The following is a 26,461-nucleotide window of genomic DNA, read 5'->3' as shown; positions in this document are numbered from 1 at the left end:
GATCTCCTTAATGGCATAGTTCTTGAAGTGGAAGAGTTTGTTCTTTGGGAATAATTTCATGTATGGGGGTTTCTCAATACTGTTATGATCTTTTGTGTCTTGAATAAGATTAGGAATAAGATCCTGATCAATGCCAATAAGACCTGTGGAAATATCAATGTATTCCTCTTCGAAGACAAAGTTCTTAACTGTATCTTCTCCCACGAACTCAACATCCTCAAAGAACTAAGCATTTCCTGACTTGAAAATTAACTTAGTCGCGGGATCATAAAACTTGTACTCCCTTAGAGTGTCTAATAAAATAGCAACTCACCACTCTTGAATACAGTTTTTTTTCATTATTCTTATAAGGCCTTGCCTCCCCAAACATGCAAGTGCTTTAGACAAGACTTATTGCCCATCTAAATTTCGTAAGGGGTTTTGACAGTCGCTTTAGTTGGAACCCTGTTAAGGATATACGTTGTAGTCTTAAGTGCTTCTTCCCAGAGTGATTCTGGTAAAGTAAAATGAGAAATTATACTCTTCACCATGTCCTTAAGCGTCTTCTTTTGTCTTTCAACAACACCATTCATAGTGGGCAAACCCGATGTAGTGTACTGTAGGACAATAACGTATATCTAATATTAACCATCACGATCAAATCTGATGCTTTTAATTCTTTTCTTAAGTTAGTTCTCAATTTTAGCCTTAAAATTTTTGAACATATCCTACTTTTCATTGAAGAGATATATATTCATATCAAGAAAAATCATTTATGAACATCATAAAATATTGTTGACTATTCTAAGTAGCTATAGAGAATGACCCACAAATATAAGTTCTAAGACATCCAAAGTTCTTTTGGCATAAAATCTTCTTTTATTGGTTTATTTCCACTTTATACAGTTAATACAAACATTAAAATCTAAAAAATCAAAGGGTCAAGAATTTTGTCTGACACAAGTCTTTTTATTCTCTGTTTGGAGATTTGACCTAACCTCTTGTGCTATAACACAACTGAATTCTCATTGGTTTTCTCTTTGAACCTCGTGTACTATATTACAAGGATTCATTAAATGAAGTAATCATATCAATCAAATAAAGATTATTGTAGCTTGAAAAAGTACCAGAATTAACCAATTTTGAATCATGAAACAAATTGAATTTTTCATTTCTAAATGAACAAGAAAAATCAGATTTGTCCAAAGTAGAAATGGAAATCAAATTTTACCTAAAAGACGAAACATTGAATGTTTCATCAAGATATATATAAAATTCAATCTTTAATAAAAATCTAAATATTCTAATTGCTTCAACTTCAATCATCTTGTCATTGTCCATATAGATGTATCTTTCACTATCACTAGGCTTCTGGCAATTTAGTCAACCCTGCATAGATATACTGATGTGAGTTTTTGCACTAGAATCTATCCACCACGTGTGTCTATGTATTAAAGTTAAATTAACCTAAAAAAAACCAAATTAAGAAGCACACCTTCCTTAGCATGCCATGCATGATAATTGGTACAATACCTTTTCTTATGCCCTTCAGCTCCACAGAAGAAACAATTAGTACCTTCTAGATTATTTAGTTTCTTTTGTTGTTTATTTTGAGGTGTTGTATTTGCAGCTTCTTCATCCTTCTTCTTTTTCCCGCCTTGTCCTTGCTCTTATACCTTATTGAAATTAGATTTGTCAAGAGCGTACCTATTTCTACCTTCGTTCTTGACAAATGATTTCTTAATGTCTGCAAGGGACTCCTTAGCTGTAGTTATCTTTTCAGACATAGAGCCTCTAAATGAATCTAGAATGATCTTCTTCATAATTATCATACACATGCGATTTGATTTCTCTCATCTTTACAAATCCTTCTGATTATCAAAAGTACTCACATCAGTAAGTGGTAAGGGAGAACCAACTCTTAACACAAGGTTAAGATCTATGTATGCGAGAACTATAAAGAGGTTCTCTTACCATGCCTTAAAATGAGAGCCATTTAGTATAGTAATAGAATTGTTGTTGGCTGCAATATTAATAGGAGTTATAATTGAATAGAAAACAACAAACAAACAATACAAGCTCATGCAAGTCTCGAAACAAAAATAAATTCAAATAAAGGCATACCTCATCTCAAGATACCAGAAACTCTTTTAATATTTCATCTTTGGACAAAATATTAACTTGTAAGTGATATCTTGGTGTAGTAATTAAATACTAATAATAAGTACACATCAAATAATAAATCTGCCTTTGGGCTGATTTACAATTCACATGTAAAATCGAATATTATCACATTTTTACTATCACAAGTGCACATGCAATTCTATCAAATGTGGACCTTCCTTTGGGGCTTACGATATTCATAGAAATTATATACACATAACTGTTTATATTTAAAAACAAATCAATTTTCATAAGAGAGTTCACTTTAGCGAAATGTCGCTTCAATTAATATATATATATATATATATATATATATATATAACCAACTGCGCCTTATGCAGATTGTATATTTTAAGATAAATTAATTGAAGCGACATTTCGCCAAACGTACCAATACTTTGAATTTAAAATTCTACCAAAATTACCCTAAAAACATTTCATTCAAAGTCAATGATCAACTATTGACATGGTGCCTAAATCGAGTCGAGTCAAACCTATTCGAATCTTAAACCAACCCCTTTCTTTTTCAAGCCCTATTTTTTTTTTATATTGTTTCCTTATGCGGTGGCCATGGCCGCTGCTTGTACCAATCTGCCATGGTCTGGTGGCTGCGGCTTTCATTCGTTCAGCCGAACCTTGCCCGACCATTCAACCACTTTCCTTCTTTTTTCCTTTTCCTTGTGCAGCGGCCATGGCCACCGTCTTTTCCTCAAGCTATCGCGGCTGAAATTGTGAAGCGCTATAAGGACAACCTAGGCCAATGATGCTGACACTAGTGATGGCAGAGGCTGCCACTGACCTATATTCACAATTTTTAAAAACCAAATTTCCTTATATATATATATATATTTCTAATTCCAAATTTTTAAATTTTTTTTTTCTTAAAAACAACTACAATTGTTCTCACACTCAATAATACTAGAATAATTAAATTAAAAAATACTAAAGATTTAATCATTAATTGGAAATAAATTTGATTCTCAATGATTCAATATGAAGAGGCTATGATACCACTTGTTGGAATAATAAATTCTTTGGTAAAAATCATCACCAAAATTTCAAGAGCATTCATATTGTATCAACAAGAATCAATAAACAGATATGTAGAACCGTACCTGAATCCATAATGCTTAATTGTTCTCTAAAGTTGTGTAGTTTGTCCTTCAGATCAACATTTTCTCCTAGAGAATCCTTTCAACTTCTCCATGTACTCTCATTGATGATGGAATGTCAATAGAGAATAAAAATATATGTGTGACCTGGGGACCATAAGGACTTATGTGGATAACTTTTACTATCATCTTTTGGTACTTTTATTTCAACCCATCATAGAAATAGAAATTATCATTAAGTCTCCTCATATTAAAGGCCCAAACCTTATCAAATACATTAAGGTTCAAATTATCAAAACCTTAATAAATCACTTTTAATTGGGATTAACCTTATATGATAGTACGCAACACATAATTATTCACATATAAGCCTAATGTTGGATTAAGGATCCAAAAATGTTGGATTAATGATCCAACAAAATCGTCTAAGAAAATACTTGGTAAACACTATTGAAGATAATCCAACTATGATCTAACACCTTAATCATATAAAAGTGTTTAATTAAGAACGAAAATACCATCACCACCAAAAAAAAAAAACAATTACTCAAAATATTGTGTAAAGCAAGCTAAGATCAAGAATTTTTAGATAAACAAGTAACAAAAACAAAACTAAAGCTTAATCAATACCCTAGCAGAACTGATGTAGGATGTTAATTTAGGATTTTAAATTTTTTATATTTTAAGATTTTTTATTTTAATTAGAGTCAATTATGGTACGTGTCTTACTCTTTTATTTTTATTATAATTGTGATTTAATTTTCCTTTTTAAGTTAACTTAGGAAAGAAAATTTTCTCTATTATAAATAGAGAAATCTTATTATTGTAACTTCAACATTTGATTAATTAATAAAACCCCTCTTTTATAATTTCTTGTGGAATTATCTATAAAGAATATCTCTTGTAAAGTTGTTTGGATTAGAGCTTAATGCGTTATTAAAAAATCTCATTGAGTCACTCAATTTTGAATAAGATCTAATCACACTTCGATTAGAGCGTACCTAATCGCATTGGCTTGCTCCGTTACTAGAATGACATCTAGCGTTATCTATCGTATCAATTTCACTTCCACTACGTCGCTCCGTCAAGAACTCAACTCAATCCCAAATAACAAAATCCCACCTCCGAAATGCAAATCAAGAACAACCTAGATCGCCCATTTCATCCAAAGAACAATCCACAAGCAAGATCCACAAACACATCCACAAGCAAGATCCACAAACACAACTACGTATATAAAAAGATAAAAGATGGAAACAAGATAACACTTGTTCAGTGAAAAGAATCACACAAGAGTAACCTAATGTGCAAGCCTATTGCATCACATATCAAATTCAGTTGTATAACCTTACCTTACATTGCTGACAATGGCAAATGAAGCCAAAGGCAGCAACAACAACTGGAAAGAGGAAGCAAATCAAGAACGGCTAGAAGCTGCAGTGTCGACACACTCAAACAAAAGCGACAACGATAGTAACAGACGTGGACATGGGCATGGGTGATTGTTAGCGGCGGCAATGGCTATATCATGGGCGTGTTTGCGTATGAGTGAATGTGTATGTCATTCTCTCTCTCTCTTTCACAATTGAGAAGATGAAGTCAAGAAATTAAGAAAGGAGAATTAGGGATTGTGTATGTTTTGGTCTTTTGCCATATATGTTTTACACACACACACAGAAACATATCTTATATTTTCATTGCTAATATTTTTTCCCGTTAAAATTTTTTGGTAAGCAAAATTTTTTTTAGCAATATGTTCTCTTTAGTGACGAATTCTTTGTCGCTAAAAATAATAATTAAATATCATTTTTTCTATTAAGAATCTGGCATCAAAATTTTCTTTTCTTGCTAAAAAACACTTATTGCGATGAAAGTTTTTACATCGCTAAAGACCAATATTGTTGTAGTGACCTTACTACCAGAAATAAAAGCTCTCTTAGACTACCTATAGGAGCAGTTGTTATAGTTAGAAAATAAATAATAGAAGTAGTAATTTATTTCTACAAAGAGAAAAACAAATCAGAAAAACATATTTATTTCTTAGCTGGGCGGATTTTTGAGTGAATACAAACAAAATTTTTTTTATTTTAAATTTCAATAACAGAAAAACAAATTAATTTTCTTTTATGCCTCACGTCATTGGAATTCTGTTTCTCCACAAATGATAATAACTAATAATCGTACCCTCGCGTATATTTAAATTTTAATTATATTTGTTTAATAAATAAAGAAAATCCATTTAATTTATCCGTTCAACTTTCCTCAATAGCAATAAAATGGACGTCCGATCAATTAAGATATTTTTTTTTTTTAATGCAAGACAAACGAAATTTCATTAAGAAGTACAAAGCAGAACACAACCCCAGAATACAATTTCAAAAATTTAAATCAGCTCTAGTCTAAGCCCCTGGAGTTAATAACAAAGTAGCAAGATCAATAGACATAAAATTTGATACAGAAATCAACCGGGAAAACCTAGGTTTATTGAAGTTCAAGAGGAAACCAGTGCAATTGGGATTTCCCGTCACAATTACGTACACAAAACTTTCAAAGCACCATTGGAGATATCACTTCAGCTCGTTCAAACGACCCTCCGCCACTTGTGTTAGTTTTCCCGATCGATAAATACCAAGTGACGAAGTCTGACTTTCTACGTGTAAGAGATTTGTAAGTTCGAAATCAAAAGGCTTCAAAATTGAAAAATTTTCCAGCAAAAATACAAATCACCCACTACACCCACGAAAGCTTTCATAGATCAATAAATGATGTCGAGTAAAACCACCACAACTCTACAGATGGAATAGCACCTTCACAACTGAAAGGGTAAAAAATCATTAAGATCAAATAAATAAGCAAAGAAAAAGGCGAAAGTAAGAGGTAATAAATTTAACAAAAGTTTAGTTTTGATTTATTCTCTCATACATACAGTACAATCATAAATTTAACATTTAATTACCCAAATTCATCGACCCCAAAATAAAACCAAAAAGAAAAAAGAAAAAACAATCATAACACACAAATCAGAAAACAATTAAGTAGATCATGATCCCCGGAAGTATAAAGAGTAACATCTCTTATTATAACACTTACTTAAGAGATGGAGAACCTTCTCCTTCTGGGCTTGGTACCATCCATAGCAGCAACGTCATCATCAATATTAGAAGTATCCTTAGACCCATGCTTAAAGGGATTCAATTTGCCAAATGTCTTCGACATTGATGAGAAGAAAGTGTGCTTTTTATGCCCACTAGTACCACTCTTACTAGAGCTACCTGTCCCTGCTTGATTATTACCTTTCTGCATATCCGAGATATAAAGCTTCATCCTCGTCAGCTCTGACCTCAATGCTTCGTTTTCTTTAATCAGCGATACGTCTGCCTGCAATTGATTCCTTGTTGCTGCGGCATCCGGCGTGCTCCGATCGTTGTCCAGTCCGCTTCTTAGCTTTAGCTGGTCGTAATACAAGGCATGCAATACAATCTGCACTGGCAATCGCTTGTTCTGTGATGCGTGAACTCGAGCTTCGTAAGATAGTTTTAGTGGGTCCATTGAACTGCAGATTTTCTCCCGCTCTATTTCGTCGAGATTTGGATGAGCCTGCATTCCCCCATCAAATGCACAAAATTAATAATTGAAATGAGCAACGCTCAAAATATGTATGTATATATATATATTATTCTTTGGTACATACACTTTTATATTTTTTATACAGACATATTATTAAAAAATTACAAAAATTGTGTTAGATTGGTGACATAATTATAACGCGATAATTTATTGTTTCCTTGACACCGTGAATAAACGGGTGGGATTCAAATTGACTCAAATTTGAGAACATACGAATACAAGTGATCCAAAAATGGCCGCACCTGTACCTATTGGCAAGTTTTTTTAATTAATTAAGGAATGTCAAAATTAAATTAAAAAACTAATCACTATCAGATTAAATTAAACATCTCATCACTATCATAATTACCTTAAGATAGATATCAATGGCTCGGTAGAGATCATCGTCAACTTTACGTGAACCTTTGGGAACAAGATTAGCGATTCCATTGAATTTGGAGATGCTTAGCTCGCCAGAAGTTGCTATCTCACCCAGATAAGTACCGACAGTTTTGGCAACTCTGTGCATGGCAGGGGAACATGAACAAGATTCTCTAAAATCACCAGACCCACTAAAAACAGCCATGCTTTTCTCTTTCTCAACGAACCCACTAATGATCTTTCTCACGCTTTCAAGATCAAATAGCCTCTCCCCATCGTAAGTAAAAGAGAGGACCAAAAGATCATCAACAGAAACGTGCTCCAGAATAGCTGAAACTCTTTTCTCGAGCTCGTTTTTGCAAGAAGTGGAGGCTTTAAGGAAAATAGCAGATCGTAGAAGGCAACAGAGGAAGTTGATTGGGAAAGCTGCTTTTTCGGAGGGCATTAGAGAGACAATGGATTCGAGAAGCTCACGTTGCTGGTATCTCACCTGGGAATTGGTAGATTGAGCATCCGAAGACTTAGTTCCATTGCCTGCAGAATGGTCTCTAACAAGATCTCTAAGTGATCTCTCTGTGTATGTTATCAAAGCACTTGCTATGGTTAGGGCTTTTGCTCCTCGTTTTTTCATGGCAGCAATGATTCTGCTGAAGAATTCAATGTCAATGATCGATAGCTCCTCCGTCCACCAGTTTGGTGGCGTGCGACAAGGGAAGTTCGCTTCGTAACAAGCCTATATATAAATTTATATATATACACAAACATAAGCAAAGCAAAGCTTAATTAATTAAAATTGGAATTTAATTAATTCTTCATTAATTAACACGTACTGACAGGATCCAAAATGTGTTATAATTGAAATAACATCTTTTTTTTAGTCTGAATTTTACTATAAAATTTTAAAGATCTCTCACTGTATATTTTTCTATCAGTGTATAAAATGAAATAAAATTAAATTTATAACTTTTTTATTTATTAATTATCAATTAAAATCCTTCCTTCATCGGCGCTATATTAAGTTTTTAAAAATCTCTTATTATATATCTTTTAATAGTAATATATAAATAAAATTTAATTATTATATTTTTTATTTATTAACCACCATCAAAACACATAAATTGAATTATTTGTTCCGTATTAAAAGAGAATCATGATCATTGTAATTGTGTATGTACCTTAGCAGTAGCAACATCGATGCATCGTTGAACAATTAAGAGGTCCTCTGCGAGGGGAAGAAGAGCTTCGCAAGATTTAAGAACAACAACGGCACCAGAGAGACTTGACAAAGCGACTTGAGAGAGGAAGTCTTCAGTGCGACCAGCTAGGTTGTTCTCGCAATACTTGTCAGTCATTTGGAGAAACTCAGCTGCACAACGCAGAGCTGCAACGTTGTGGACTGTGATTTCAAAGTTCACTCCATAACAGAATTTCGCTGCCTTTTCGAACATCTCAGGGCCTCCGGGAATGTTAGATAGATTGATTCTTGTCAAGTCTGCTTCTTTTGATTCAATTATCAGTTTCCTTATGTAATTGCTCTTTGCTACTAACATGAACTGATCATCATCATAACATCATCATCATCATCATCATCATCATCATCACCATCAATCATGGAAGCATAATTAACGAATACAATTATTTAGTTGTGTAATTGTAACTTAATTTAATTTTTATATATATTTACACACGCACAAACACTCACACACCTTATGAAGAGGGAAATTTGCTTCACCAACTGCAACCACGATATCAGTTGGAATTTCCTGAGAAAAAACCCTGCCAAACAGAAATAAAAATTTAGAATAAAATATTAAGTGAATTAGAAATGGAGTAGTTTTGTACCAAATTACTGAATTACCATTGCCCAGTTCTTTCTTTGGCACTAGAGAACCTTTTGTTTAGAGGGGTAGCCATGGCTGTCTGGTTTGGGGAATCTGATATGATGAGAGAATCAAGAGATCATAGTCCGTATAAGATTACCAATATCTCTCTTGTGCTATATAGAGAGATTTTTCATCTACATGTAAAAAAGATGATGAGGGAATATTAATATATATATATATATATATATATTTTTTTTTTTTATCTAACAATTAAAATATTTTTAGATACTTTTTTTCATTTACGAGGTTGGACCATTCTACCCCATTTTCAGTTCCTGACAAAAGAGCTTCGAATTTAACTATCTTTATCTTGTTAGTTGCATGTCAACGCCACTCAACTAATGTTAGGTTATCTTTTAAAGCTGATTGACTACGAAATTGACTTCACCTCGTTTTATATTTTATATTTACTTGCTTCCAAAGAATCTTATCATTCATTTGCATTTATAATTATGTGTAATTTAGTGAGTTATATATTATTAATTTTTTTTATCGAATACCTATTAATGGATATCAAAAACATAAATCAAAGACAAAATGAATTTAGGATCTAAATTCCATCATATCAGCTCCTATGACTCACATAATTCGTTCCTTTCTTTTTGGAAATTGGAAGCAGCATGCCAGCATGAATTTGCCATGATCTTCTCCAATTATGATTCTTTGGCTATTTAAATTGCTTTAGATGTAACATGTATAATTAGAATATGGAGTCCATCAATTCAACTCCTATTTTTTGATAATTAAATGAACGATTATATATAAATAATTTGGGATTAAACTGAATTATTTTATATTAAATTTTGATAAAACTCATGAATTTTGTCCAACACCGCAATTTTTTAAATTACAATTTTAGGTTTATTGAGACTAAACACATATATTTATCATATATGCTAAAAATCTATGGAGATTAACTTAAAAATTTAGTTCCACTAATAGTATTTAAAGAAAAATTTATATATATTCTGTATTTTTATACTGAAGAAAAGTAATTCCATCAAACCGGTGCCATCAACATTGCTCAACAGGGACACTAGTTAATATCATATAAATTAGTGGTTGTTAAGTGGGAACGCGTGTCTGTGCTTTGAAAAGTATATATTTGTATTATAGACTTTCCTACCAGATAATTAATAATAATCATAATTATTATAATATCCAATAGAGGTGAGAAATGAGTAGCTTTCCCCTGTCGTCGTTTCAAAGAATGCCTCAAGAATAAGGTGGATAATCCAGAAAAAATAATAACAACAATAAGCTTTTCAGTCGTGGATCCAACGGCTGAAAGTAACTGTCCATATCACAATTGGAACATGATTCTACCCTAATAATGGTGAGCTTATTCAAATGAAAGTGATTCAACTGTCCATTCCACAATTACAAAAGTGATTCAAAGAATGAAACGAAATGCAATGAATGTACGTACATGTCTGTGGGAGCAAAGTGATGCCTCTACCACAAACAAATGAGTGGCCAGGATTTTTGTCCAGCTATGCTTTCAAAAAAGTTTGGGCTGCTTTGTCGCCACGTCATCCAAGCCGCCTCTTTTACCACGCCAACATCAATTTTCAGGGAGCTGCATCGCACCGGACAGACAGGAACAGGTAAGAAAATAGCGAAAGCGAATGTCGCCGCCCACTGGAATCACACCGCCATCTGTGCTCCCAATAAAATGTATACACGTGGAAATTCAATATCATATCTTCCACTCCAATTGAAGGTGCGGCGGCAGCAGGTACAGATGAATTGACCACAATTTGATACACCACCAATTAAACAATTAATTACAATTATACCTTCTCTCCTGGGGATGAATAATATAGAAAAAAAAAACGCTGGGGCCAGCCTGATCGTGGAAGGACCAAGCTAGGCCCATTTATAAATCTCAAATTTCATTTTATATTTTTAAATACACTCATTTATAACTGAAATCTCAAGGCCCAATCCAAAATGCCAGTAGAAATACTAAAAATTTTATTTTTTTAGAATTATTAAATTTTTTTTAAAAATAATTTTTTAAATTAAATCCAGGCTTGCCCAGGTGCTCCCCGTATAACCTAAACAAGCGAGGGTCAGGAAGGGGTCGGACTTTTCCTAAGCTTAGACTAAATTTATGGTTTGATCATACATGTATGTAGCTAGAATACGAGTATACCTCAAATTGTAAACATATATGTAGATTATGACCATTGAAAAAAACAAAAATTCAACGATCCAATAATCTAAATGCATTCATTTTCAAGAATATACCTATTCTAGTAGTTAATTCTATTAATGCCAGTAATATCTCTAAAATAATTTTTGGGTTCTCATAGAGATTCAATACTATATTATAAATTTTAGTAGAAGAGAGAATACAGTTGTACAACTCATACATCTATTAAGATTAGTTTAAAAATGTAGTCTGACTAATAATATTGGAGAAAAATATATCTTTATTTTATATTTTTATTGTAAGAGAAAATACATTCATTTGAAGGTTCGAATTAATACTTTCAATATTATTGAGAGTATCGACCTATCATTGAGTTATGAGCCCCAATGACAGATGAGTTGTTTGCAAGCTCTAATATCGGAATTTGCCAACTTGCACAATACCAAAAATGAAATTTGACCTCTGTGGCGTTTTTCCACTTGAAAATAAATTGTGCATCAAATTCACGGGTAGGTGCTTGCTGGCTTTCTTTGCTTAAATAAAATAACATATCAACATCCACATTCAAGAATTGTCGCCTCAACGCCAATTTGGTACGCTCTTGGCCAAGAATTTTCAAATTTGCTACCTATCTATGTTCCGATATCTTTAAAGCGCTTTACCTCTGCATTTAGGCAATCTTTTCGTTAGACAATAAATAATAACTAGTTATAATTTAGTATTAATTGCGGTTAGGTTGCTCTGTCTAGGTATGTTGAGTACGTGCAAACATTTGCACCATAAAATAATTAAACTTACATATAATACTTAAAACGACTAATCACACGTATGAAGACCTTTTTTTTTTTGACAAAAAAAAAAAAATTGGATGGTACAGAAAAACTTTATCCATTAAACTATAATTTTACTTTTCTTACTCGAACTTAGGTGAATCAATATGTACGGAGAAGGGAGAGAATCAACATCCCCACACCCATCCTCTTATTCTCACACTATTATTTTCATAATTACCAGAGGGGGCTATGTGGATTCTCGAATAATAAAAATAGATTTTTGAGGACTAATTCCTGAATAATTGATAATTTTATTCTTTTGAACTTGATATAATCATATTAGAGTAAAATAATAAAATCATATTATCGACATAAATCCCATAAAAAAAATTGAATTATTAAAAATATTATATTTTTTTTCATTTACATCCATACAATATCACAATTTAAATATTCTCACTAATTTTTTTCTTAAAAAAATAATAATTAGGTATTAAATTGTTCATGTCCCCATTTTCGATGACCATACATGTTCTAAAGTGTTCGGAATTTGATGATCTTCTACTCAATAAAGCCACCATGGGTTTCAGGTGCGAACGTTCACATTTTTTTTAATGCGGACACATTTTTAAATCGTGCGGTTTAAAAAAGTTAGTTATTGAATGAACTGGAAAACCATGCAATAAAGTATTAAAAACTAACTCTTTTAAACCTCGCAATTTTAAAGTGTGTTCGCATGAAAAAAAAAATGAGGGCGCCCACATTAGAGAAGGACTATATATATATATATATATATATATATATATATATATATATATATATACACACACACACACACAATAAGAATATGAACCAATGTGAGGAAATTATGTTAACGTAGGCTGATTAGGTTCTCGAATCGTAAATGTTGATGGTCCAAGATAAGAGTAAAAGAAAACGCCCAAAAAATCATCAGAAGGAAGTCCTACAAAAGCCAAGGTGCAATCAGTGCGGCAAAACTTACCCTGGGGAATGTCAAGCCAATACTAGAACATATTTCAAATGTGGAAGGGAAGGACACTTCATCAAGGACTGCCTAGAGAATGATGTGCAACAAGAAAAGGCTAATGCCCGAGTATTTACACTTACCAAGATGGATGCGGAAGGAAACCCCTCAGTAATATCAGGTGAACTATCTATCCCCAAAACTCCTGCACATGTGCTAATAGATTCAGGAGTTACAAATTCATTTGCCTTGCAAGCATTTATTAGGAAAATAAAAAATGTCCCTGACATAATAAATAGACCTTTTAGCATCATGGTATCATCGGGTGAAGTATTGAACTCGGGACAATTAGTTAAGGCATGAGAAGTCAGCATAAGTGGTCATAAACTATGTGTTTACCTAATAATCCTAGAGATGCATGACTATGACATAATTCTTGGCATGGATTGGCTATCAAAGCACTATGCGAAGATAGATTGCAAGAAAAAGGAAGTAACTTTTCGACCACCACAAAAGGAATCATTTACATTCAAAGGAGAATACAAAGAGAAAAGAATATCTATCATCTTTGCCTTAAAAGCAGCCAGACTATTAAATAGAGGATGTGAGGGGTATTTAGCAAGTGTGGTCGTCGAAACAAAAAAGCAAAGACCAAAGTTGGAAGGTATTCTAGTGGTGAACGAATTTCCTAAGGTCTTTCTTGAAGAACTTTCAGGATTGCCACCGAATCGAGAAATTGAATTCAAAATCGATTTGTTACCGGGAACTGCCCCAATTTCAAAGGCGCCCTATAGGATGGCTCCATCAGAATTAAAGGAGTTAAAGAGTCAATTACAGAAGTTACTAGACAAAGGCTACATACGCCCAAGTCATTCACCATAAGGAGCACCAATACTATTCGTAAAAGAGAAGGATGAATCAATGTGAATGTGCATCGACTATCGAGAGCTAAATAAGGTGACTATCAAGAATAAATATCCACTTCCGCGCATTGATGACTTGTTTGATCAGCTACAACGAGCATTAATATTTTCAAAGATTGATCTATGATCAAGATATCACCAATTAAGAATTAGAGAGGCAAATATTCCTAAAACAACATTGAGAACACATTATGGACACTATGAGTTTATTATCATGCCATTTGGTCTAAATAATGCCCCAACAGACTTTATGGACCTCATGAACATGGTATTTAAAGACTATCTATACAAATTCATAATAGTGTTCGTTGACGACATTTTGGTCTACTCACGAACAAAGGAATAGCATGTTGAACATCTAAGGATCATTCTTCATACCTTAAAGGAGAAGCAACTTTATGTAAAGTTCAAGAAATGTGAATTTTGGCTTGAACAAATTATATTCCTATGACACGTCGTGTCTAAGGATGGAATTTCAGCAAACCCCTTGAAAGTGGAAGCTATGAGCCAATGGTCCAGGTCAACTAATACAAGAGAAGTCAAAAGCTTCTTGGGTTTTGCTGAATATTATTAAAGATTTGTATAAGGGTTCTCCAAGATCCCATTGCCATTGACCTAATTCACAAAGAAAAATGTCATGTTTGAGTGGACGCCAGAATGGGAGAAAAGCTTCAAAAAATTAAAACAGCAATTGGTTACCACTCTAATCTTAGCCATTCCTAACAACTCTGAAGAATATGTTATCTATAGCGATGCCTCCAAAAGTGGCATAGGATGCGTTCTTATGCAAAATGGAAAAGTCATTGCATACACTTCTAGACAATTGAAGGAGTACAAGAAAAATTATCCAATGCATGATTTGGAGTTCTCAGCGGTGGTGCATACATTAAAAATATGGCATCACTTTTTAATAGGGGCGCATTGTAAGATTTACCTTGATCATAAGAACCTCAAATACTTTTTTATACAAAATGAGTTGAATATACGATAACGGCGTTGGCTAGAGCTTGTCAATGACTATGATTGTGAAATAAACTATCACCCTAGGAAAAGCAATTGTGGTAGCAGATGCACTAAGTAGAAAGTCAAGCCCATCATCTTTAAGGATTCTACCTAACCCATTACAAAATAATATTTGTAAGGCAGAGATCGAGATAGTAATAGGAAAATTAGCCAACATGACGCTTCATTCGACCTTATTAGAAAAGATTAAGGAATGGCAGAAAGGTGATTCCTACTTGAGGAACTTGAAGATAGAGACAACCTCAAAGGAGACGTCGTTTAAGAAGTTAGAGAGGGGAATCATCTTGTTCAAGGACATGATATGTGTACTAGATAATGAAGATATAAAGAAATAAATTCTACTTGAAGCTCACACAACCCTATATTCACTTCATCCTGGTACAACAAAGATGTACAAAGACTTAAAGAAGCATTATTGGTGGCTTGGAATGAAGAATGATATAGTTGCGTTCGTGGCAAAATGTCTCACTTGTCAACGAATCAAAGCGGAGCACTAAAGACCAGCAGAACTTTTGAAATCCAATCAAGTTCCTCAATGGAAGTGGGAAAAAATCACAATGGAGTCATTGGTCTTCCAAGGACTGTAAAAATGCATGATGCTATTTGGGTGATTGTCGATCGACTCACAAAGTCTGCTCACTTCTTGTCGATTCAAATGATGTACACCATGGACCAGCTTATAGAAATATACATAAAAGAGATAGTACAGCTACATGGTGTGCCCATTTCTATTATTTCCAACCGAGATGCAAGGTTTACTTCGACATTCTGGGAAAAGTTACATAGCGCTATGGGAACAAAATTAAAATTTAGTACAACATTTCACCCTCAAACAGACGGCCAGTCAGAAAGATCAATTCAGACGCTCAAAGATATGTTGCAAGGATGTGCTATCGACTTTCAAGGATTATGTAGTAAGTAGTTACCATTGGTTGAATTTGCCTACAACAATAGCTAACAAGCAATAATCAACATGGCACCATATGAAGCTCTATATGGTAGAAAATGTAGATCGCCTATTCATTGAGATGAGATAGGTGAGCAAAGGTATCTTGGACCCGATTTAATTATTGCTTCATCTAAAGCAATCAATAAAATGCGTCAAAGAATGCACGCAACTCAAAGCCGATAAAAAAGTTGTGCAGATAAGAGGCAAAAGCCTTTGGAATTTCAAGTTAGTGACAAAGTATTTCTTAAAGTTTCCCTAATAAAGGAATCCATGAGATTTGAGAAAAAAGAAAAATTAAGTCCAAGGTCTATTGGGCCATTTGAAATACTCGAACGTGTTGGGAATATTTCCTACCGACTTGCACTCCCACCATCGTTAGCAAGAATACACAATGTCTTTCATATCTCCATGTTAAAGAAATATGTTCCAAACTCCTCTCATGTGCTAGATTATAAGCCTCTTCACTTAACCTATAAAGAACGTCCAATTCAAATTCTTGATAAAAGGATAAAGGAGTTAAGAAACAAGAGGATTCCTGTAGTTAAAATAATATGGCGAAATAGCTCAGTGGAGGAAGTAACATGGGAATGTGAGGAAGAAATGAAGAATAAGTATCCTGAGCTATCTAGTAAGTAAATTTCGAGGAAGAAATTTTCTTAAAGGGGGAGGAAATTGTGAGGTACAATTTTCTAACTTAAATATAATAAAATTTACTTTAAGTTAATAAGCTCCCTTAAGTATTAAAATAATACTAATAATATAAAATATTTAATTCTAAGTAATGATGACATAAGTGATGATGTAAGAGAAGTTTGTAGAGGTAGTTAAAAATTCTAGAATTTATTAAGGTATTTATGAAGGATAATCTCAACTATTGATCAAGCGTTATGGTGGAAAAATTCTAACCATCCATTAGCCTTAAGAAATCCTATAAATATCCCTTACCCCCTTTCATTTTCAATGCGACCTATAAATTTCACCATCTTCTATTCTAAGTCATAATATCAAAAGTAAAGAAATCCTTAATTTAGAAAGGTCTAAAAAAGTCCAAATCAAGAGATAAGTAATATTTCAATTGCAATGTAGGGACAAAATTTTTTTCATACTTAACTTCAATTTTAACAATTTCTTTATCTTGTAATGACTACTATGATGTGATTAGTTATATATGCTATGGTTGGCTTGGCCGCCTATATTATAGTCTCATTTTGTTTCATCTCTATATGGATGGCACTGCTGCCATATTATAGTCCCATTTTGTTTAATCTCCATATGGACGGCACTGCCGCCTGCATTAAAGAACATTGTCCTTAAATACCATTGTATGTTAATTCTATTGTTCCTCTACGAACTTCACATGTTATTATATAAGTTACATTGAACACATGCATTTCATGGACTACTTTATAAGAAGATGTTTTAGAAAATGAATTTATGAAAAATAGGTTGTTATACTATAAAGTGGTAAAGTTCCCAAAGAGGGCAAGCCCTCCAAGCTTAGTAAAAGGCAATCTTTTGGGGACGGAGATACGTAATGCCCAAGGGCATACTGTTTAAAGAGTAAAAGTGCTAGCCTGTAGTGCAACATACCTAGGGCCCTAATAAAGTGTCTTTTTTTTTTGTATTTTCTAAGTTATTTTAAAAACTCAATATGATCACCCATGTGCGTAATAATTTATATATGCATCAACGCGTTATCTTACTGGACATTAACTCATAAAATCCTTACATTGCAGGTAACGATGGGTAAGGCAAGCTAGCGCCAAGTCCTAACCAAGATAAAGTGCATATGGGCATAACAAACCTTGGGTTTTATTATGGGCTCAGCTTTGTTTCAATAAAAAAAATAAGTATCTCAGCTTTATATAATAATAAAAGTTTTGAAATATGCTAAGGAATCTCTGTATGACTCATACTTTTTGTAAGAAAGTTTTGTTTGTTGTGTATAACTACTTTTAGAATTCGTATTTATATTAAAAGTATAATATTTTTAAACATTTTTAAATAAATATTTTAGTGGAGTGTTACAAACAGACCATTGGTATTTGCGTTAATTAGTCATGTCTAGCGGATTGATTTCATTCAGTTCAGCTGTGTGTGTATTGTAATCACCAATGTTTGCACTTCTACATGCTTATCATAATAGTTTCCTTCACAAAACATCAGGAAATATCTACTTTAAGTTTGCATAAATGTGCTTGCAATAATATCTTTTCAAATTTTGAGGAAACACCCTCTTTAATGTATTTAATATCCCCTTCAATTGGTCACTCATGCAATACAAGTCCTCTCTATTATTGCAGTTGATCTGTTCATACAGTTTCTCCATAAAGTACACCCAAGATTCTGTGTTTTTATTTTTTACTACACATATTCCAATAGATAAATGCCATAAATAGCACCTATTCTAACTATAAACAATAACACTCCCTTATAAGGACCTTTAGGAAAACGACCATCAACACACATAAACTATCTAGAGCCCCTAAAGAATCCCCTTCTATTGCATCAAAGAACATAAAAAATCTCCTAAAATAAGGATTAACTCTACCCCCAAACAATCCCTATCTAATGATATTGTGAAACTAAGATTAAAAGCAAGTATAGAATATATATAATTGAACAATTTGTTGTAGCTTACTTTATGGTATTGTTCCAAGAGTTTTAAGGCCATATGTCTTGCTTGATACAGCCTCTAATTACAGCAAGTTATTCGATATCTTCTGAATAGTTCTGATGGAATGACATCAATTGGCAGTTGAATATTAGCTTTCAAGAGGTGAAGAAAGGTAATAACTTCTTTGGCAAATGTCTATAGGGAAAGTTGAGTAGTGTCAGTCTCTTATCAGGTCATCAAACTTTGTCTTGATGATGAACATTCCCAAGTGCACTTCTTTAGAATCCAAATCTTAGAAAAAAAAATGGCATAAACAGACATTATAAGTGAAAGCACAACATAAGTATCTTTGTTAATTATTGTCATTTGGTGGTGGTGGTAGTAGTATTAGTAGTACTAGTAACAACAACAACAACAATGATAGTATAAATAAATAAATAACAATAGCAATAATTAATAATAATAATGACATTAATAAACAACAACAATAATTACATCAGTAATAATAATGAAAAATAATAATAACATTAAGAAATTTTAATAATAATAATAAATAATAGTTAAAATAACAATAATCACATTAATAATTCAAATAAAAATAGTAAACACATATATACACTGTTGTGTTTTGCCTGTCGCATGAAAACACCGCAACTTCTTAATAACAGTTCAAACTCAACAAAATTTGGCCGAAAAAATCAAAAAGACAATTTTGATCACTTCTATTTTACATACTATTAGCACAAAAATCACAAATTAATGGCCATATATGCCTCCCTAAACTGTGAATATTATAAAGCACAAAAGAACACAACAGATTGCAATATTCATCGACTAATGTAGACATATGTCCGAACTCATTCTATTTTTAATCAATTTTTCCACCACCAACTTCGTAACAATAGTTCTCGTCAAAAAAAAAAAAACTTCGTAACAATAGTTCAAACTCAAAAAATTTTGGCCTGAAAAATAAAAAAGATAGTTGTGACTATGTCTATTTTACATACTCATTTGTATAAAAATCACAAATTACTAGGTTTATATACCTTGTTACACTATGAATAGCATGAATCACAAACAAAACACAATCACTAATAATTTTTTTCAACTCATGTAGACAAATGTCTGAACCCATTCTCCTTTTAATTAATTTTTCCACCACCAACTTCATAATAATAGATCAAAGGAAATTAACACCAATTTCTAAAATTTCTACCTCCAAAAACAAGAAAATAAAAACTAATTAATAAATTTTAGACTTTGATAAAGTAATTGATGTCTTTCGAGCTTTAATACCAGTAGTATAACCAGGCTGCCGTCGATATTCGCGGATCGGAAGTCTTCTCTAACCGCCCAAGCTTGTCTTGTTCATGGGTTATATGCTCTTTGTGATGATTTGCTTTGGTTCCAGTGACTGCGAGTAGCAGAGTGGAATGAAAATGGTTTGAATTCTTGTTGTAAGAGTGAGGTATTTTGATTGAGTTTTGTTGTATTAAATTAATGCAATTTCAATATTTTACACAATGGATAATTAATTAGATGTAATTATTGCATTCTTTTTAGTTTGTAACATCAACGACTTTCTACATTTTTAGGTAATTTTTAAAAACCTCTCTAAGGTTTGAGGCAATTGCAAATAGATGGCGAAAATCGGTTTATTTGTAAACAACCTCTTATGCTTTTACTCCGTTTAATCATCATTTAAATAGTTGTGGGCACTTATGACAGTTCATGAGAATTTATGACAGTTCATGAGAATACCAAAATTTTGCAATATTTGTTTCCTCGAGTATAGTGACTTGCCTTTTCAATCACTATGCTATGAAATCCAAACTTGTAAGGTTTTCAAAGGCTTTGAAATTCCTCTGCTATTTTATTTTTTTAATTTTTATATTTTATTATTAATCAAATCTATTAAAATTTTAAAATACAAAATTATTAATTAGATAAATAATTGAAAAAGACAAAGTTAATTTTATTAAGTTTTATAACTCCTACTACAATAAAATCTCAACTACAAATTTGCAAGTGTGATGAGAAGCCAATAAAATCTCAACTACAAATTGCAACTACAATAAAATCTCAGCTTTCATAACTCCAAGTAGATAAATAACTCCAATTACAAAAGTACCTCAGAAAAACTATGATGAGGAGTCAAATTGGCTTGGTGCCAATGTTGTTAAAATTGATGTAACATTCTTCAGCTCCTTAGACAAGTCTTCGATCTTGAATTACTGCGATTGTAACTGATCTTTTGTATTCTACAACTCCCGCCCAGTTGTCTGCAACCGATCCTGAGTTGTTTACAGTTGAGCTAGAGTTGTCTGTAACTCAGAATGGGTGGATTCTAACTCAGTGCGCAACGCCTCCTCATTGGATGATGGAACTTGAAAATTTTGACGAGCCCACTTTCGTTTTGCAAGTCCCGTGTAATAGTTTGACTTTTCTAATACTTGTTGTGACATATGTTAATCACTAATTGGTTGAGATCCTTCAGCTTCAGATAATTGATGTAACTCAACCATTTTTTCCTATAATAAAAAATAATCATTTTAAAATAAATTTAATTATGTAAACAATCTATTTAATTATGTAAACAATCTTGAATTTAATAAGAATAAAAATCTTACATGTGCAGATTGTGCCTTCGAATTGATCCATCCATTTTTTTCATTGTAATGAGTGGAACGAAAAAAATCTGGAAAACTTTGCACTTTACCTGACTAAGAAGACTGTGAATAAGAAAATTTATAACATTAGAAATGTTAACACTTAAAAATTATGACTTAACATAAATTAAAAGGCATTATACCTGCTCACAATGAATCTTAAATGGTTTTGATCCCCCACGATGGTTGAAAGGAAGTTTACTCCTATTTTCTGCATTTTTTTTTAATTTCATAGAATTATGAGATCTAAACAAAGAGATGATGAAAGGAGAAATAATAAATGAGAAAATAAAATAATAAAAATGAAATTGACATCAAATTTAGAAAATTCCCTAACAACGAAGCTAAAAACTTAACACGACTAAAAAGTGTTGATTACTCCTAAACATAAGAGTTTTGATTATTCATAAACATAAGAGTGTTTAGTTATAATATAGCCTGGTGAGTTGGTGTCCAACCACAAAAAATCTAAAAAACTAATAATCAATTATTAAATAAAATTAATTTTCATAAAAAGAAATTATTTATTTAAAAAGAGTTAAGGTTACAGGTTTCACTCATGGTATTCAAATTATGGTCATAATATTCTCTCTTAATTATATTTTTACTAATTTAATTATTGTTAGACTTAATTATTAATTAACTAGTTATGGATAAATATGGGGATAAAATACATAATGTGCCATAGCCATTCAGATGTGTCAACATTATGTTTAAATACTATATGGATCCAAAGTGAATCTAGTTTTATAAATCAAAATAAAATAAAAACAACTGGTGAAAAATATAACTTGTAAATATAAAATCAAATTAATAAACTATAAACTTAATTAAGAAAATAATTAATTCCATAATTTGAATTTTTGAGCTCACCTTTCATTTTAGCTTCGAAAATTAAGTACTCATTTTGACAAACAAAGCACTCATTTTATTTAAAAAATTTATTAAATATATTATAAGAAAACTAAATACAAAAGAAAAGAGAAGAGGTTATTTTCTAAAATTTTATCTTTCGTTCATCCTTTCCAATTTTTTTCCTCTCTCTCCCCCTATTCTTCACCTCCTCGTCCCCTTTTACAAGCAGCCAGTGGCCTCTTCTCTTCTTATTTTATTATTATTTTTATTATTATCAAGATAGAAAGAAAAAATAAGTGATAGTTAAAAATGGCAACTACCACCTGACCGTTGCTCTATTATTTCCCAATAATACCTTCCACTTTTAACACCGTCTCTTTTTTTCTTTTTTTAATTCAGCTCATCTTATTTGTCTCCCACTTTTGACTCTGATTTCTTCTTTATTCCTTAAGCATATCTAAAATATAAAATTAAGATAAAATTAACATACTACAATTTAATTTAATATAAAATTATATTAGGGAAGCATTAGGATAATTTATGAGTAATGAATGCATTAATCAAAATTATAAGTGAAAAAATATAATTTTAATTTTTATTAAATGTAACTTTCTATTGTTAATCAATAATAACATTTTTAAATCATATCACTATGTAGATCGAAGAATCAATGGTTAGACTATTGTTGATGAATAAAAAATCTATTCTAAAATATGATGGTTATAATTAAAGTTATTTTACTAAGTTCGAGTTTATGAAAAGAATAAATAAAAAGATGGAGGATGAAGTTTGCAAGTGCTAAACTGCTAATTACGAATAAAGAAAGAAGTGTGATGAAGTTCAGTTACTCTATAGATGAAGATATAATATTAGAATAAAAAATATTTAATTAAATACAATTTAAGAATTTTGAGACATTTTCGTTAATAATATTATTAGAAACATTTAATTTAGCACACATGTTTATTTTGGTCATACATTATTATTATTATTATTATTATTATTATTGACAAATTAATATATTTTTGTTAAGTATTCCTTTTTAACTGATATATTCAAATAATTTATTGTATATTAAATAGATATTATGTTATAAAATGTGTTTATTAACCCATGTTAATTTTCATGTATTTTGGAATTTCTACATAAGATTACATTGCTGTCCATGTAGCAGCACTCATTCCAAAGTCCAACTAGGCCAATGGATTTAAAGTGAAAAATTTGAAACAATTCGGACACATATATCAACATTTAGAAACCTCTGCCTTTTCTGAATTTTTAGCAGACAATAGGGATGGCAAATTCCATAGCCATCTAGGCCGTTATGCAACTCTGGTTAGGTCTAATGGTTAAATCACTAAATGACAAAATAGAGGTGCCAAACACCAGTTACAAAATAGCTGGATCCTTTAGCTCAAATATTCCAATTGGTTTCGATTTTGTTCCAAGGCTCATCAGTCCCAGTTTCTTTATGGGTAATTTTTAAAAATCTCCCCTGAGGTTTGGGTTTGTTGCAGGTAGATGGTGAGAATTTATTTATTTGTAAAAAATCTCCTACTGTCAGTTAACTTTAACATTGACCGTTAGTTGACTGTTCAAAGATAATATTACCTTTAATAATAATTTGTAGACGAAAATAACTAAAAAAAAATTAAAATTGTTGGCGTGAAAAGCACAAACCCTTTTTTTTGACAATTTTATCCTTGTCAATTCCAAAGATTTACAATATCATAGGTAAAGATTATAACTATTTCATTTTCAAGTTTTTAATTTTATCTTTTTTGTAGAAACTTTAAGAAAATATCAATAATTTAAAGAAGATTTTTAAAATTTTTAATTTTATCTTTCTTGTAGGAACTTTAAGAAAATATCAATAATTTAAAGAGGGTAAAATAGCCAACAATTTTATTTTTTTTTAGTTATTTCCGTCTATAAATTATTGTTAAGGGTAATATTGTCTTTGCATAGTCAACTAACGGTCAATGTTAAAGTTAATTGACGGTAGGGGGTTTTTTACAAATAAACAAATTCTCGTCATCTACTTGTAACAAGTCCAAACCTCAGGGGAAGTTTTTAAAAATTACCCGTTTCTTTATACTTGCCTCTAGGCATTGGCTAAGTTTGTATAAAATTAACTACTCGGGCTTTCCCCCCCCCCCCTGGGGTGCCGCAAAAGCGGATGTCTACCAAATATCATTAATCAATTCCTAAACAAAGGAGTAGATCCTAAATTGATCCCAATTCCTTAAATTCAATATAGTGCCATAAAATGCATTAAACGTCATGTTTGAAATTGAGAAACTGTAACTTTTAAACTACAGCTGCTGTAAGAAAAAAATTATAGCTATGAAATAAAATTTAATAATTAATAATAAATATAAATTTTAAATAATAATTTTGAAAATAATATTAAAGATATAATAGATTTTTTATGATACAAGTGAAAAATCATATGAACATAACTTTTAAGTAACGATAGTTAGCGTTTACCAAACACTTTAGTGTTATACCTTTTAAGTTACAGTTGTCCAACTTAATCCCAAACACACTTCGAGTCTACTATAAAAATATATTAGATAAGCGGAATTTAAATTCTCTCTTCACCTATGGAAGTAGGTTCGCACTTCAAACTTTTTATACAATCTAAAAATTTATCAGTTGAGCAAACTCCAGCTACAATCCACTCCAATCCTTTTAACTTCATATAGGCTAGTGTGATACATCAAACACACTATATTGTACAAAAGAAAAAAAAAATGATTTTTAAAACCCCTTATATAACTTTTCATCAAAGAAAGAAATTGAATGAAAACATGACAAGATTAATAAGACATAAAACGAAACATCATAGATAATAAAAGCAAACTTGAACTTGTTAATTTCTTGGGATGTGGATATTTACATAATATTATTTTTAATTTGTTAACCCACCTCAGTTTTAAAAAAAAAATTACAACACTTCATTTTTTTTAAAGAAAAAACAAATCAACGAGTAGTTTAAACAATTAATTAATCAAATCCTTTTTATAATTTTTTTTGTTAGGGTCTTCTAATAATATCTGATTATATAAGATTAATTTAAATTTATGTTAAAGTAATCTTTGAGATCAAATATAATAAAAAATTCTTAGTCACAAAAAAATAGATAATGAGATTTAAATAATTAATTTTTCAAACTTCTTCTGTATTTGAATTTTCAAAAAATAATGTGAACTTATTGTAAATATTTTCTTGATATGTGCTGGGGTGGATCAAATCCTAGAATGGACAATTGACCACGCTCAACAAAAATTTCCCTTATTTTGATATTAATTGTTAAGAAAACTTTGTTTGGGTGGGGTAAATTTATGAAGAAATTTTGATATCGCAGTCAATCTTATAAATTATTAATTTTTGTTATAACTTTGTCCTAGTGAATTAAACTTTTACATGCGCCCTTAGATATGAAATGAATTTACAAAAATAGTGGGGTAAAAATACCATCCAATTACTTGTCATTTTTACATGGTGATATTACATTTTACACCCTTCTCTTTTGACAATTTTAATAACATTTGTAAATAAAAGGAGTCATAATAAATAACAAGATTTGCATAACAAGACAAAAAGCTAAATTAAAATACACGTGTTTATTTCTCAAAATTTACTCTGGGACTTGATCAAATAGTTTTTAAGCAGCTTTCTTGGTGACGGTGTGACTAACTAAAATTATCGATAATTGGATAATGTTGACTTCTAATCCACGCATGCATTGAAGGAAAACAATCATCAACATATATAGAACTGGTCTTACAAGCTGATTACGCAATCAATTAGAATTTCATAATTAATCAATAAGATAATTGTGTTAATGGTAATAGAATAAAATCAAGTGGATAAGTTTGACGTCCATACAAATCAAACCACTAATATTGACGCCTGAATTAGTAAACTAATTAATCCTCCTCAGTTACTTGTCTTTACAAAATTTGCTTGGTTTAGGTCACCTAATGCAAATTTCACACGCGTATCTTGTAAAATATTAAGTTTCTTACAAAAATAACAAATGAACTGATATGTTATCTATTAATAATATTCTAAAAAAGTCTCCATTTATACCTCTTGTTAGGATGAAGATAGTGTCACCAAAAGATGACAAGGTCTTTTTTTAAAATTTTTAAATATATTACTACACAAATTTAATTCCACGGTATTATGATCAGAAATTTGTTGAGACCTGACTCAACATATGTATTTTATATGAAGTTTAGTTCGAAAAATCTACTCCAATAAAAGATGGAAAGTTTACTCTGAATTTATAATCACATGAGAAAACTTGAACCTTTTGGCAGTGATTAACCATTTACTAGGCCAATAAGTGACTAACAAAAACATACCTTGACTAC

The 26,461-nt window shown here is 31.4% G+C and overlaps 1 protein-coding gene across 1 annotated transcript; it reads right to left on the bottom strand.

Annotated features, from left to right (window-relative positions):
• Positions 1-5,580: 5,580 nt before the first annotated feature.
• On the bottom strand, positions 5,581-9,270 carry LOC18040470 (root phototropism protein 2). Its single transcript, XM_006431983.2, has 6 exons — positions 9,100-9,270; positions 8,948-9,017; positions 8,417-8,794; positions 7,231-7,974; positions 6,345-6,851; positions 5,581-6,069 (listed from the first exon to the last, which is right to left on the bottom strand). Exons 1-5 carry the CDS (start codon positions 9,153-9,155, stop codon positions 6,345-6,347), a joined length of 1,755 nt encoding a protein of 584 aa, XP_006432046.1. The 5' UTR covers positions 9,156-9,270; the 3' UTR covers positions 5,581-6,069.
• Positions 9,271-26,461: the final 17,191 nt, after the last annotated feature.

Source organism: Citrus clementina, unplaced genomic scaffold, assembly GCF_000493195.1.
Source record: "Citrus clementina cultivar Clemenules unplaced genomic scaffold, Citrus_clementina_v1.0 scaffold_5, whole genome shotgun sequence".
Lineage (NCBI taxonomy): Eukaryota > Viridiplantae > Streptophyta > Magnoliopsida > Sapindales > Rutaceae > Citrus > Citrus x clementina.
The sequence above is the reverse complement of the archived record's forward strand: the minus strand, read 5'-3'. Positions and strand labels throughout refer to the sequence as shown.

Coding starts and splice junctions, on each gene's coding strand:
- LOC18040470 (XM_006431983.2), bottom strand. CDS start 9,155: ATGGCTACCCCTCTAAACAAAAGGTTCTCTAGTGCCAAAGAAAGAACT. Junction 8,795..8,947: donor CAAATTTCCCTCTTCATAAG/GTGTGTGAGTGT, acceptor GATGATGATCAG/TTCATGTTAGTAGCAAAGAG. Junction 6,852..7,230: donor CCATTGATATCTATCTTAAG/GTAATTATGATA, acceptor GGGGGAATGCAG/GCTCATCCAAATCTCGACGA.